The sequence below is a fragment of the Dendrobates tinctorius genome, unplaced genomic scaffold, assembly GCF_039654945.1.
Source record: "Dendrobates tinctorius isolate UK_male_01 unplaced genomic scaffold, ASM3965494v1 ptg000060l, whole genome shotgun sequence".
NCBI classification, from domain to species: domain Eukaryota; kingdom Metazoa; phylum Chordata; class Amphibia; order Anura; family Dendrobatidae; genus Dendrobates; species Dendrobates tinctorius.
In genome coordinates this window covers 20,102,342-20,117,909 of record NW_027361728.1, presented here as the reverse complement: position 1 = coordinate 20,117,909, position 15,568 = coordinate 20,102,342, and the positions used below count along the sequence as shown (strand labels likewise).

Here is a 15,568-nt window from a genome sequence, read left to right as displayed (position 1 = left end):
GCAATACACAACTGACAGCTATCAGACAAATGAATATTCGGCCAATGGTCTGCCCAGCAGCCATCTCTCCTGAATCCTCCATACACATGAGAGCTGGGGTCTGCTGTGCTGTAGGACTCTTCTGGCGGTATCGTTTGCTTATTTCCCCTGACATCAGAGGAATGTCAAAAGGCTCCACTACACGTAAAGGTACTGTCACACTAAGCGATATCGCTAGCAATATCGCTATAACTTGTGACGTTATAGCGATATTGCTAGCGATATCGCTGTGTGTGATACTTACCTATGACCCGCTCCCCCGCTGGTTATCGCTGATCACGCGAGAACGTCCTGTACTGTTTCTCGTCGTCAGCTTCCTGCGGCGCTTCCTGTGGAGAGACGAGCGTGGACGTGGGCGGGAGGACGTCAGGATTGCCTCGTCTGACAGGTAAGTAGCGACTCCCGTCCCCTGCGATGTCGCTGGTGAGATCTGCCTGTGTGGCAGCTCACTATCGACCACTTACCGATGTACCAGCGATCCTGACTGCGTCATATCGCTGGTCGGGATCGCTGGTACATCGCTAAGTGTGACAGTACCTTTAGACTGTCAGCTGAACCCATAGATATTTCTAAGTTTAGCTAATGTTATATTCTAATGTGTATTTGGAGGAGTGCTTTACAATTTGCAAAAATTCTGAATAAGCAAGGATATTGACAAATACAGTGGGTACGGAAAGTATTCAGACCCCTTTAAATTTTTTACTCTTTGTTTCATTGCAGTCATTTGGTAAATTCAAAAAAGTTCATTTTTTTCTCATTAATGTACACTCTGCACCCCATCTTGATGGAAAAAAAACTAAATGTAGACATTTTTGCAAATTTATTAAAAAAGAAAAACTGAAATATCACATGGTCATAAGTATTCAGACCCTTTGCTCAGTATTGAGTAGAAGCACCCTTTTGAGCTAGTACAGCCATGAGTCTTCTTGGGAATCATGCAAGAAGATTTTCACACCTGGATTTTGGGATCCTCTGCCATTCTTCCTTGCAGATCCTCTCCAGTTCCGTCAGGTTGGATGGTGAACGTTGGTGGACAGCCATTTTCAGGTCTCTCCAGAGATGCTCAGTTGGGTTTAGGTCAGGGCTCTGGCTAGACCAGTCAAGAATGGTCACAGAGTTGTTCTGAAGCCACTCCTTTGTTATTTTAGCTGTGTGCTGTCATTTTCTTGTTGGAAGATGAACCTTCGGCCAAGTCTGAGGTCCAGAGCAATGTGGAAGAGGTTTTCATCCAGGATATCGCTGTACTTGGCCGCATTCTTGTTTCCTTCAATTGCAACCAGTCGTCCTGTCCCTGCAGCTGAAAAACACCCCCATAGTGTGATGCTGTTTTTTTCCACACACATTCCGCTTAGAATTATCACCAAAAAGTTCTATCTTCGTCTCATCAGACCAGAGAATCTCATTTCTCATTGTCTGGGAGTCCTTCTTTTTTTTTTTTAGCAAACTCTATTCATATGTCTTGCACTGAGGAGAGGCTTCTGTCAGGCCACTCTGCCATAAAGGCTCGACTGGTGGAGGGCTGCAGTGATAGTTGACTTTGTGGAACTTTCTCCCATCTCCTTACTTCATCTGTGGAGCTCAGCCACAGTGATCTTGGGGTTCTTCTGTACCTCTCTCACCAAGGCTCTTCTCCCATGATTGCTCAGTTTGGCGGGGTGGCCAGGTCTAGGAAGACTTCTGGTGGGCCCATTCTTCTTCCATTTAAGAATTATGGAGGCCACTGTGGTCTTAGGAACCTTCAGTACAGCAGAAATTTTTTTGTAACTTTGGCCAGATCTGTGCCTTGCCACAATTCTGTCTCTGAGCTCCTTGGCCAGTTCCTTTGACCTCATGATTCCCATTTGGTCTGACATGCACTGTGAGCTGTGAGGTTTTATATTGACAGGTGTGTGCCTCTGCAAATCAAGTCCTATCAGTTTAAACACAGCTGGGCTCCAATGAAGGAGTAGTACCATCTCAAGGAGGTGCACAATGAAATGGACAGCATAATTCTGGCACTTTAATTTTTTTTTTGTTACACCATTTAGCGATCGGGTTAATTTTTTTTTATATTGATAGATCGGGCGATTTTGAACACGAAAATACCAAACATTTGCATATTTGATTTTTTTATGGTTTTATTTTGAATGGGTCGAAAGTGGGGTGATTTGAAGTTTTATATTTTTTAATTTTTTAAATATTTTTTAAAAATTTTTTTTAATTTTTGCATGCTTCTATAGTCTCCATGGGAGACTAGAAGCTGCACTACTTAGATTGCCTCTGCTACACACAGGCAATGATCAGATCGCCTGTGTGTAGCAGAAATACTTGCTATGTGTAAGGTACTCCTGGGGTGGACCCACTAGACCGTGGCAACGAACCTCCCGAGGGCGAGCTGACCAGGTGGACCACCCCCTATACAGGGAGTGTTTGGGGCAAGCCCGCGGATAATTATCACCACGGCAGCTGGTACCCAGGGAATGTATCAGCGGACAGACAGGTAGATCCGGATTGGAGACACAGGACAGACGGGCATGGCTTGGCGGCACAGAAGTGACGGGCACGGCTTGGAGGCACAGAAGTGACGGGCACGGCTTGGAGACACAGGAGTGACGGACACGGCTTGGAGGCACAGAAGTGACGGGCACGGCTTGGAGACACAGGAGTGACGGGCACGGCTTGGAGGCACAGAAGTGACGGGCACGGCTTGGAGACACAGGAGTGACGGGCACGGCTTGGAGACACAGAGCCTAGGAGAGAGAACAAAGGAGGAATGAGTAACGGACGGACAGGACGCCGGGACGCACAAGAAGAGTGGGCCAGAGTCACTAGCAAGGCGCAGTGATAGTCAGGCATCGCCAGCAGGAGGAGGCGGCCTGATATAGGGAAGTGGGAGGACTTCCGGGTCGTGACCTCCAGTTGGAGGAGGAGGCGCACGTCGTCAGGAGGAGGAGGAGGAGCGGGTGTGCCCGGCCATAGTGTGGACGCGCGCCCGCCGAGGAGGAGGCGCAGGGGCGCGCACCCGGCGCGATCCAGAGGACCGGACGGAGGCGGTCGCCGGCCGAGGAAGAATGGCCGGGAGAGACCACGCCGTAGACCGCAGCAGCCGGCGCCGAGGCGAGGAGGCCACCGGCGAGCGGGTGAGCTGGGGCCGGGGGGAGGTAAGGGAAGGAGTGCACGGCAGCCGCCGCGTGACAGTACCCCCCTCCTTACGCGCCCCCCTCCGCAGACCGGAAAAAAATTTAGCCAAGATTCGAGGAGCTTGGATGTTCTCCTGGGGCTCCCAGGACCTCTCCTCAGGACCAAAGCCCTTCCAATCAACCAAAAAAAAGGTTTTCCCTTTTTGCCTTCTCATGGCCAAAATATCTCTAACCTCAAATACATCGTCTGCGGAGACAGGCGGAGGCGAGTGAGGGGCCTTAGAAAGGAAATGATTGAAGATGACTGGCTTAAGCAAAGACACATGAAAAGCATTAGGGATGCGGAGAGAGGCGGGAAGCTGTAGTTTGTAGGAGACATCATTAATACGGGACAAGACCTCAAAAGGTCCAATATAGCGGGGACCCAGCTTATGGGATGGGATTTTGAGGCGAATAAATTTGGAGGCTAGCCAAACTTTATCACCTGGGTGATATGGCGGGACATCCAGGCGCCTCTTGTCTGTGTGTCTCTTAACCCTGTTACGTACCAACTCGAGAGCGGTCTTGGTCTCCTGCCAGATCCTGGAGAATTCACCGGTCAGAAGATCAGCCGCCGGTACACCCGAGGCAGGAGGAACCGGTAGAGGTACACCAGGATGTTGACCGTAGACGACAAAGGGGACTTGCCAGAAGACTCACTGACGTGGTTATTATAGGCGAACTCAGCCCACGGGAGTAGTTCAGACCAGTCATCTTGGTGGACATTAGAAAAATGCCGGAGGTAATTCACCAAACTCTGATTCATTCGTTCTGCCTGACCGTTGGACTGTGGGTGGTAAGAAGAGGAGAAGTCGAGGGTGACATCCATCGATCTGCATAGGGCTCTCCAGAAGCGAGAGATGAACTGGATTCCTCTGTCTGAAACAATATGTTGGGGCAGTCCATGAAGACGGAAGATGTGCTGAACGAAAATCTTCGCCAAGGCTGGGGCCGATGGCAAGCCGGGAAGAGGGATGAAGTGTGCCATCTTAGGAAACCTATCTACCACCACTAAGACGACAGTACAGTTGGCAGACGAGGGTAGGTCCGTAATAAAGTCCATGGCAATGTGTTGCCAAGGAGACGAGGGTACTGGAAGCGGATGTAGAAGACCAGAAGGCAGCTGCCTAGGCACCTTGATCTTGGCACACGAGAGGCAGGAGGCGACGAAATCCCGGACATCCTGGGAAAGAGTCGACCACCAGTAGTAGCGGGACACCAGGAGAAGTGTCTTTTTAAGCCCGAGATGACCAGCCAGCTTGGAAGCATGTCCCCAGTGGAGGATTCGTCTTCGGTCCTTCTCCGGAACAAAAGTCTTGCCAGGTGGGGTTGAGAGGAGAGAAAGCGGTGCCACCGTGATGAGCCTGGATGGGTCCAAGATATGCGCGGGTTCTTCTTCGACATCTGCGGAAAGAGAGGACCTGGACAAGGCGTCGGCTTTGAGGTTCTTGTTACCTGGACGAAAATGCAGGTCAAAATTGAATCGACCGAAGAACAGAGACCACCTGGCTTGCCGAGGGTTGAGTCTTTGTGCAGACCGAAGGTAAGCTAGATTTTTATGGTCTGTGAAGATTGTGAAGGGATGTGCGGCGCCTTCCAATAAGTATCTCCACTCCTCTAGGGCTAACTTGATGGCAAGCAGTTCTCGGTCTCCGATGGAATAATTCCGCTCTGGGGTGGAGAATGATTTGGAAAAGAAACCGCACGTAACGAGCCTACCAGAGGAAGACTTTTGAGACAAAACCGCTCCAGCTCCAGTTGCGGATGCATCCACTTCGAGGAAGAACGGTTTGTTGACCTCAGGGCGATGGAGTACGGGAGCCGTGGCAAATGCTCGTTTCAGAGATAGAAAGGCTCTCTCTGCTTCAGGGGTCCAGACATGCGGGTTGGCTCCTTTACGGATCAAAGACGAGATAGAGCCAGCCAATGAGGAAAAATGGGGGATGAACTGCCGATAGTAGTTTGCGAAGCCGAGAAAGCGCTGAATGGCTTTCACCCCTTGGGGACGTGGCCAGTTAAGCACGGCAGAGACCTTCTCAGGATCCATATGCAGGCCAGAGTCGGAGATGATATAGCCTAGAAATGGAAGGGAAGACTGTTCAAAGGCGCACTTCTCCAATTTGGCGTACAGGCGATTCTCCCTTAAACGGAACAGTACTCGGCGGACATCTCTTCTGTGGGTGGACAGATCAGGAGAGAAGACAAGGATATCGTCGAGGTACATGACCACACAGGAGTACAGAAGGTCTCGGAAAATGTCGTTCACAAATTCCTGAAAGACCGCGGGAGCGTTGCATAACCCAAAGGGCATGACGAGATACTCGTAGTGTCCATCCCTGGTGTTGAAGGCGGTCTTCCACTCATCTCCGGAGCGAATACGGATGAGATTGTAGGCTCCACGGAGATCCAATTTAGAAAAGATTTGCGCCCCACGTAGCCGGTCGAACAACTCGGGGATGAGAGGTAGAGGATATCTGTTCTTAACGGTAATCTCGTTGAGACCTCGATAGTCAATACAGGGGCGCAGAGACCCGTCTTTCTTCTTGACAAAAAAGAAACCAGCTCCAGCGGGAGAAGATGACTTCCGGATGAAGCCTCTGGCCAAATTCTCCTGTACATATTCGGTCATGGCCTGGGACTCGAGTGGACTCAACGGATAGATCCGCCCCCGGGGCGGGGTTGAACCAGGAACAAGCTCGATAGGACAATCATATTGCCGGTGCGGTGGAAGGACCTCTGCCTCCTTCTTATCGAAGACGTCCGCAAAGGCCCAGTAAGCCGAGGGCAAATCCGCAGGGCCCGAGACAGGAGACGAGCATTTGAGGGGTTGTACTGGACGAAGACATCTAGTCTGGCAGAAGCGGCCCCAGCGAAGAATGTCTCCGGACCGCCAATCCAGGACAGGTTCATGCATCCGCAACCACGGAAGGCCCAGGAGCAAGGTGTGGGACAGAGACGGCAGCACGAAGAAGGCTATTCTTTCATGGTGCAGAACCCCGATCTGTAACTCCAGCTCTTCAGTGACCAGTGTAACGGTCTCGCGCAAGGGAACGCCGTCGACTGAGGCTAACTGCCGGGGAACCTCCAAGGACCTGACAGGTATCCCTAATCTCTTCACCGCCTTGAGTTGGATAAAATTTCCAGCAGCCCCTGAGTCAATATAGGCTATCTCCGAAAAACGTTTGGAGCCCAGGAGAAACAAAACAGAAAGGGTCAAGGGTAGAGAGGTATCAACGACACCTAGGGAGGCCTCTCTTACCTGTCCTAGGCGGAGGAGTTTCCCGGCCTCACAGGACAGGAACGCAGGAGATGGGAGGCGCTGCCACAATAGAGACAAAGGCCATGAGCGAGTCTCTCCTGGCGGCATAGCTCCGCGGGCCTGAGTCGGTCCACTTGCATGGGTTCAGGAGCTGCGGCCGAGGTGGAGGACCGCGAGCGTGGAGGACTGCGTGTCGGAGGAGAAAAACGAGTGGGCCTTCTCTCCCTAGCGACCTCGCGGGAACGCTCCCGGAAACGCAGATCAATTCGTGTTGCCAGCGAGATGAGATCCTTCAAAGACGTAGGTGTATCCCTGCCTGCCAACTCGTCCTTGATTCGGACCGACAAGCCACGCCAAAAAGCCCCTACCAGAGCCTCATTGTTCCACCCAAGCTCAGAGGACAACGTACGGAACTGGATGGCGTACTGTCCCACAGAGAGGGTACCCTGGCGAAGGCAAAATAAAGACTCGGTGGCGGAGACCAGGCGACCGGGCTCATCGAAGACCTTACGAAAGGTCTCCAAGAAGGTCGCAAGCTGGGAGACTATCGGGTCATCACGCTCCCACAAGGGATTTACCCAAGCCAGTGCCTCACCCTCTAAGTGGGAAATCATAAAGGCCACCTTGGCCCGGTCGGAAGGATACTGTAGGGGTGCCAACTCGAAATGCAACTGGCACTGGTTAATGAACCCCCAACAGAGTTTGGGATCTCCGCTATAGCGTGGGGGTTTGGCCAACCGGGGGGAGGAGGGAGGAACTGCCACAGGCGCCTGGACAGCGGCTGCCGTCTGTAGAGCTAGTAAGCGGTTATCTACAGAGGCTATATAATTCAAAATATGGGCCTGGGTGTCGCGCTGCTGAGCCAGTTCCTGCTGTAAGCCGGAGATTTGGGAGGCAATTCCCGGATCGGAGGTCTGCAAAGACGAAAGTCGGGACTCCATCGATTTGAGGAACGACATGATCCTCGCCTGGTTCTCACGAAGGAACAAAAGTTCCTTTTGGGTCGGGGTCGGGGTACCAGCGGGATCCATGGCCTGACTATACTGTAAGGTACTCCTGGGGTGGACCCACTAGACCGTGGCAACGAACCTCCCGAGGGCGAGCTGACCAGGTGGACCACCCCCTATACAGGGAGTGTTTGGGGCAAGCCCGCGGGTAACTATCACCACGGCAGCTGGTACCCAGGGAATGTATCAGCGGACAGACAGGTAGATCCGGATTGGAGACACAGGACAGACGGGCATGGCTTGGCGGCACAGAATTGACGGGCACGGCTTGGAGGCACAGAAGTGACGGGCACGGCTTGGAGACACAGGAGTGACAGACACGGCTTGGAGGCAGAGAAGTGACGGGCACGGCTTGGAGACACAGGAGTGACGGGCACGGCTTGGAGGCACAGAAGTGACGGGCACGGCTTGGAGACCCAGAGCCTAGGAGAGAGAACAAAGGAGGAATGAGTAACGGACAGACAGGACGCCGGGACGCACAAGGAGAGCGGGCCAGAGTCACTAGCAAGGCGCAGTGATAGTCAGGCATCGCCAGCAGGAGGAGGCGGCCTGATATAGGGAAGTGGGAGGCCTTCCGGGTCGTGACCTCCAGTTGGAGGAGGAGGCGCGCGTCCTCAGGAGGAGGAGGAGGAGCGGGTGTGCCCGGCCATAGTGTGGACGCGCGCCCGCCGAGGAGGAGGAGCGGGGGCGCGCACCCGGCGCGATCCAGAGGACCGGACGGAGGCGGTCGCCGGCCGAGGAAGAATGGCCGGGAGAGACCGCGCCGTAGACCGCAGCAGCCGGCGCCGAGGCGAGGAGGCCACCGGCGAGCGGGTGAGCTGGGGCCGGGGGGAGGTAAGGGAAGGAGTGTGCGGCAGCCGCCGCGTGACACTATGAGCGCCGACCATCGGGCAGCGCTCCAAGCAATCTGGCAATGACAACCATAGAGGTCTGCTGCAGACCTCTGGTTTTCATGCCGACCCATTGGTGACCTGCGATCATGTGACGGGTGACCGATGGGCAGGATAACATTTGCGCTTCCGATAAGCACAAGTAAATTGCCACTGGTAGATTGCTATTCCATTCGTGGCTGTTGCAGGCACATGTCAGCTGTATAGATCAGCTGACATGTGCCCGGAAAGGTGTGGGCTCAGCACCAGAGCCAGCACCAAACAGGGAATTCCGACATGGGCAGACTATTACGCACAATGTTGGAAAGGGGCTAATTACTGTAAGTAATTAGTAAGTGTCAAGTAACTCAACATTTTCTTGTAAGAATGTCTAGGTGGATTTTCAAAATGTAATTTACAAGCTAATTTATATGCAATTGAAGGTCACAAATAAAATAGTGTACCTTATAAGTAAATGACTAATGTACAGCTTTTAGCCTCTCAGTCTACAGTATAATATAATGTAGTTGGTATCAGACCAATTTACATACACCCCTTCTGTTTCCTATTCCCCACTAGGGCTAGTATTTTGACTATTTTTTTGCTATAATATTTTTACATCATTTAAACACAATACTGTGATTGAAAACAAAACAGCCATTACCATTATTGAAAACTAGTGATGCCAAAACTACTATTATTTACTTTGTGGTACATAAGAGATTTCTTTAATGTTAGCATAAAAAAGGCAAAAATATTCTGCCATCTGATTTTAATGATTGGATATTCTATTTTTCAAGTTGTAATCAGGGTGGATAAAAATCTTGATTTTTTTAAAAAAATCAAAAAAATCAGATTTTTTTTTATTTAAATCAGATTTTTTTGATTTAAATCATTTGATTTAAATCAGATTTTTTAATCAAGTTGTACACAAGCAAAACTTTGTCTTTTTGCAAATCTAATTGTTTTACACAAATAAAAATATTAAAACAGTTGATTATGAAACCTAATAATTTTTATTTGCACTATTAAACACTCAGAATTGAACTACAGAGAGTAAGTACTTTTTAACAATAGCCTATCTCTAACGTTTGAAGTAAGCAAACATCTTCAGTGAATACATCAGTCCTTTAAGCCTACTGTTTATTTAGGACTTTTAATAGGAAAACCAGTTGTCCTGCTTTAGCAGTTCCTAAGCGGTTTCGGACTGTTGTGTGAACAAAACCAAATGAAGAAAACAATCTCTCTACTCCTGCGGATGAAGCCGATGCAGTCAGTAGCTGAGTAGCTAGATTTATTATCTTTGCTGGAAGAACAAGTGATTGCGACTTCCACCAGTCCAGTGGTTTTAGTTCATTAACGACGTTATCTGCAAACATGTATTTTTGAAATGGTGCAGATTCACACTTCAATTTCAGCACAGTTGCCACAATGTCATGGTTAGTATTGGCGAGCCACTCCATTGCAGAGTTGATTTCCGCCTCAGATAATTTTTTCCCTCTGTAGATGGGATGCAAGATATTGGCTAAATAGTGTTCTTCTTTTAATGCTTGGTCCTTGCGGTGCTGTATTGCAACCTTTACATTGTTTGAGAGGTTCAAGAGATCTAGAGAACCTTCTAAATCTTTCCAAACTTCTGTGGCATCAGCTATGGTTGCAGTATCTTTCTGCATTTTATCCAACGCAATCGATATTGGCTTTAACCTTTCCAAAAGGTCCTCGGCATTTCTCTTCACACCAAGATTTAATACTTTGCTTCGTATATTAGCATCAATTTTATCCCGATGTGTTTCGCAAATGGACAGTAATTTTGACCAGTTGTTAATAAACAGTTCCAAGCAGTCAGCCAAGGTATTCCATCTAACATCTTGTGGTAGAACCAACTTCAGTCCTCCCATTTCCTTGTAGGTTGCATGTGCAAAATGATTATTGCGGAAATATTTAACAATTTCTACAACATGTTCCTTGACACCCAAAATATGCAGGTCTTTTGCCAAAAGATGCAACAAATGGGCAGAACAACCGTATGTAATGACATTTGTGTCATCCTGTGCCAGTTCCGCTCGCATTTTTGCCACATTGCTTGCGTTATCAGTAACTAAGCTCCTTACTTTACATCCAAACTGTTCTTGGCATTGGTGAATTGAGTTCTTAGCAATTTCAAGTAAATATTCAGCAGTATGTGAATTTCCAGATGTGTCGATTGTGTCTGTAAGGTAAGTTTCACCATCTTCTGTTGTGACACAAGTGCAAATTATGGGGTCGTTGTGGATGTTGCTCCAACCATCCAAGCTCATGTTAACAACCTTGTCTTTCAAATATTTTGTACAAGCCGCTCTTTCTATGTCGTATACAGCCTGAAGATGTTTTCCTGAGATATCAAATCTACTTGGTGGTTTGTAGCCTGGTCTAATTCCTTCGATCAATTGTACAAACAATGGGTGCTCAACTAGTCGGAAAGAAGAATTGGTTGCAAATATGAATTTAGCAATTAATTCATCAAAATGTTCTTTCTGGCTCGTCGTAGTCTTTAAGATGAATTTTTCTACACTTTGCACGCAAAGTTTTTTTTTGGGCTGCTTTGTTGAAGTTGTACCCAGATATTGATTGTCACGTGCAGCACAAGCCATATTTGACCCTGAAAGCACAGAAATTAAAAATATAAATCGACTGCATATTTGAAGAAATATAACGAAAATATTGAAACAAACTTTTTGAACAATGTAATGGTCCTCGTCCTATAAGGGCTGTCTCAAAAGTTATGCTACTCAAGTTTTCCGGTGAGGTTGCTGTAATACTGGTAACTAATATCAGAGCCTCAGCAACTGAAAAAAATTATGTCACAAAAGTTTTAAAAATGTTTTTTTTTTAAAATGGTCAATTTGGCAGACTTCAAAAGTGAATTGCAGCCTACAATAAAAAAAAAATAAGCGTATACACACTTTATTTTTACTTAAAGGACATGTGCACCTTTATTTTTTAAGGTGCAGCCAGTCACAGTGTGCACATGTCCTCCCCCCGCAGCTCTCTTACCTCCGATGTCAGCGCTGCGGGGATCCGTGGCTTCGTTCTGCCCGTCCGCGAGCGCGCCTCCATTCATTTCAATGGAGCGTGCGGCCCGCTGACGTCACGCCGCTGGATCACTGCGAGTAGGCCGCAACCGGAGGACGGGAGGCGGACGGTCAAAACGAAGCCACGGATCTCAGCGCTGCGGGGATCGGAGGTAAGAGCGCTGCGGGGGGAGGACATGTGCACCTTAAAAAAATAAAGGTGCACATGTCCTTTAGCGTTAATTTTCTGTGAAATATTGCCTTAACATAAATTTAAATTCTATACTCCAGAACTACCAGTGCTAGAAATTTTTCTTTTCATAGACTTTAACCATCCCAGTAAAATGTCTGTTAAAAAAATAGGTTGTAAATTAATTGCCAGACTTAGTTACCACTAGTACTAGGCTCCTGGTGCATAAGAAGCTGTGGGGGTTCATTGACATTAGTTGTATCACTATCAACATCTTCATTTCCCTTCTGGTTGCAGTTTTCATAATGTGATTTCAAACGGCAAACAAGTCCTTGGATATCCTTTTGACAGTATTTGCACTTTGCTCTTGCACCTTTCTTTCCAAGATCTGCTGCTGGCATCTCAACAAAATGAACCCAAATAGGGTCTCTCTTACGACCTGCTGCCATGGCAGGCTCACACAGATCACTTATGAAGTTTGATTGTTACTACAGCCTGAGCCAAGCACTGCTGATGTTACTACAGCCTGAGCCAAGTACTGCTGACTATCCAACAAGTTTGGGCATGTCAACTGAATGCAGGGGAAAAGAAACTAAACCAAAACTGAAACCAAGCTAGAAGTGTGGAATTAAAGGGGCAGTATGAACAAAATGTGGAGGCTATTAATAGTTTATACAATTAAGACATGCTGCTTTTAAACACCTACCTATTGCCATATAGTAAAACAAAAAAGATTTTTACTTACTTTGGGGTCCCCCCCTCACCCTGGCGTTAGATCGTTGCCCCTAGTTTCGTCCGTGTAACTATGGGCGCACATGCACACTGCTCTCACTTCTCATTTTAATCGTGATTTATATTAAAAAAAAACCTTTTGATTTAAATCAGTGATTTAAATCATGATTAAAATCATGATTTAAATCGATCCGATTTAAATAGAAAAAAATCTTTTGATTTAAATCGTGATTTAAATCATGATTTAAATCAGCGTGATTTAAATCAATCCACCCTGGTTGTAATTGTTATAAACATAGGGGAAAGATTTAGTAAGCAAAATATATTAGAAATTGTAAAAATTGTGCATTTTTTCCACTCTTTTGATAGTAAGAAACTTGCTGCAAAAAAGCAGGTTTTGCTTAGTTTTTGATGCATTTTTTTCTACACTTTTGTCATGGTATATTTGTCCTTGTATATGCTGATAAAGTTTAGAGCATGAAAAAAAAATCTGATCCCACGTCATCAGGTTTTGGCACCAAAACCACACCAAAAACTGATACCTGTATTTTTTCAGCATTTTTTGCACCACTCATTACTTTCAATTCATGAAAAATGCTGAAAAAACACAGAAAGAAGTGATATGCTCCATTCTGCAAAACCCAAGGTTTTTCACAAAATACTGAGAACAAAAAAAACTTGCTGTGTGCAGGGGATTTCTGATATCTCATAAGACTTTGCTGGTACTGTAAAATGCAGCTGAAAATTTGCATAAAAAAGCATTTAAAAAAGCTGAAAAAAACGCAACGTGTGAACATAGCCTTAAGTAAAATAGGTTACTTGCATTTTTTTAAAAATAGACAGGGTAAAAATCTAACCAAAAACTCAGTGTGGGAACATAGCTTAAATGTTTTTGACACTTGCTATATCAACCCTAAGGGTATGTGCACACTAAGTATTTGGTGCATAAATTTCTGCACCATTTCTGCATTACTTGGCAGGAAGAAACAATTTTTCCATGTATTTGATGCATTTTTTACATGTGTTTTTCAAGCTGATTTTTCCCTACTCTTCAGTAATCTGCAGCAAAAACGCTGAAAGAATTGAAATCCTGCAGATTTAAATCGGCAAGTCAAAAACAAGCAACGTGTGCATGAGACTTCACTTCAGGTTTTGTGACAAATCTGTGTAGAAAAAAACGAAATAAATTTACAACAAATCTGCAATGTATGTGTAAGAAGAAGTACCGTGCCGTGGGTACCTGTTCTGTGTCGGTTCCAGAACTGTCAGGGCTGTCTCCTCTGTTGTCCGGGAGAAATCTTAAGGAACCGGACCAATCCTTGCAGGCGGAAGCAGGGTGTGTGGCTAAGCGTTTACAGCCTCAGCGCGCATGGAAACAGGCAGACTTGGCGGGATAAGACAGCGCACAGCAGGGAGAAGTGAGTGCTCCAGCCCTCAAGCATTGGTACAGCACAGGCCCGCGCCCGAGCATCACCGCCGTTGTTGACAGAGACTGTGGGGAGAGGCAAGCAGTGCACCCATTGGTCACCACGGAGCAAGGTGCCAAATGCTCCAGTCTCGTGAGTACTGGGCGTGTACCGCCTAAGAGAGACCAGGTGCAGGACCGCCATCTGCGCCCCGATTCTCCAATGTATATCTGCCAAACCACAGTGTGCTCAGACAGGGCGGTGACCCACACTCCCCCACCCACATCAGTTTATGGACTAGGGGCTCAGTGGAAGGTACTGGAGACCAACCGCTGCCGCCAGAAGACAGATCATCGTTACCTTCAGGACCTCATCAGACAAGTGCTGTGCCAGCCATTGTGGGCATCATCACCTGCTCTGTGATCTACCATGTCCTCAGAAATGACTGACAGGATAAGTTGACCCAAGAACTGTTAATACCCTTTCTACTGTCCTTTAACCCTGCATACTATTTACATTTTCAACTGTTTACTCCCCTGTTGTTTACTTCCCTGTGTGGAGTATTGCAGTGTTAATTAAAATTGTCAACCATTGCTCTGTCTCCTGTCCATCACTGCATCCCGCAACCTGCTCACATATGCACAGGCCCTAAAGGGCCTGTTACACGTAGCAATGTCCCAGCAATCCCACCAACGATCCGACGTGGATGGGATCGCTGGGACATTGTTAGCTGATCGCTGGTGAGCTGTCACATAGACAGCCCCACCAGTGAAGAGGACCAGCGAGCAAGCTGGTTTCCAATGTAAACAGCGGGTATCTAAGAGCAGCACGGCTCCTGGATACCCGATGTTTACCCTGGAAACCAGCATGCATGCTGGTATCTAAGGTAAATATCGGGTAACTAAGAACCGCGCAGCTCTTGAATACCCGCAGTTTACCCTGGAAACCAGTGCAGGCTGGTTTCCAGGGTAAACAGCTAAACAGCGGGTATCCAAGAGCCGCACGGCTCTTAGTTACCCGATATTCACCTTAGATACCAGCGTGCAGCGTCGCTGATCGCTGGTCTCCCGCTGCCACATGCAGCGATGCGTGCTGGCCAGCAGGAGACCAACGATCAAAAAATGGCCCTGCACGATCCTGCACGATCAGTGATACCCGGCGGGGGGCCGGTTGCTGATGTGTGTCACACACAGCGATCTCGCTGGCAAGATCGCTGATGTGTCACAAAATCAGCGATATCCCTGTGTGTGACGGGGCTCTAAAAGTTTTGCAAATTTGCACATGTACACCAATCAAGAGATGTCATAAAGGGGTCTAAGATTCATATCATGTGAGCGTTTCTTGACATATATAGGACAATTGAAATTACAAAGATAGTGGGAATCCAGCCTACCATGTCTAGCTACAGGTGCATCTCACAAAGTTAGAATATCATCTAAAAGTTAATTTATTTTTGCTCTTCAATACAAAAAGTGAAACTCATATGTAATATAGAGTCATTACAGAGTGATCTATTTCAAGTGTTTATTTCTGTTAATGTTGATGATTATGGCTTACAGCCAATGAAAACCCAAAAGTCATTATCTCAATAAATTAGAATACTTTATAACACCTGCTTGAAAAAATTATTTTAAAATCCAAAACGTTGGCCTACTGAAATGTATGTGCAGTAAATGCACTCAATACTTGGTCGGGGCTCCTTTTGCAACAATTACTGCATCAATGCGGTGTAGCATGGAGGGATCAGCCTGTGGCACTGCTGAAGTGTTATGGAAGCCCAGGTTGCTTTGATAGCAGCCTTCAGCTTGTCTGCATTGTTGTGTCTGTTGTCTCTCATCTTCCTCTTGACAATACCACA

The 15,568-nt window shown here is 47.4% G+C and overlaps 2 protein-coding genes across 9 annotated transcripts in view; one reads left to right on the top strand and one right to left on the bottom strand.

The window, feature by feature from the left end:
- The window catches only part of LOC141092733 (uncharacterized), a 277,487-nt gene extending 265,089 nt beyond the window's left edge, over window positions 1-12,398 (bottom strand). Inside the window, exons 1-2 of the mRNA XM_073579124.1 lie at window positions 11,775-12,398; window positions 10,444-10,970 (exon numbers count right to left, since the gene is read on the bottom strand). Of these exons, the coding sequence (XP_073435225.1) occupies window positions 10,444-10,970; window positions 11,775-12,021 (774 nt within the window). The 5' untranslated portion in view covers window positions 12,022-12,398. The remainder of the gene's footprint in view (window positions 1-10,443; window positions 10,971-11,774) is intronic.
- SOX2 (SRY-box transcription factor 2) overlaps window positions 1-15,568 on the top strand; it is a 1,445,341-nt gene that overhangs the window by 1,352,782 nt on the left and 76,991 nt on the right. The gene's annotated exons all lie outside the window — the stretch shown is intronic.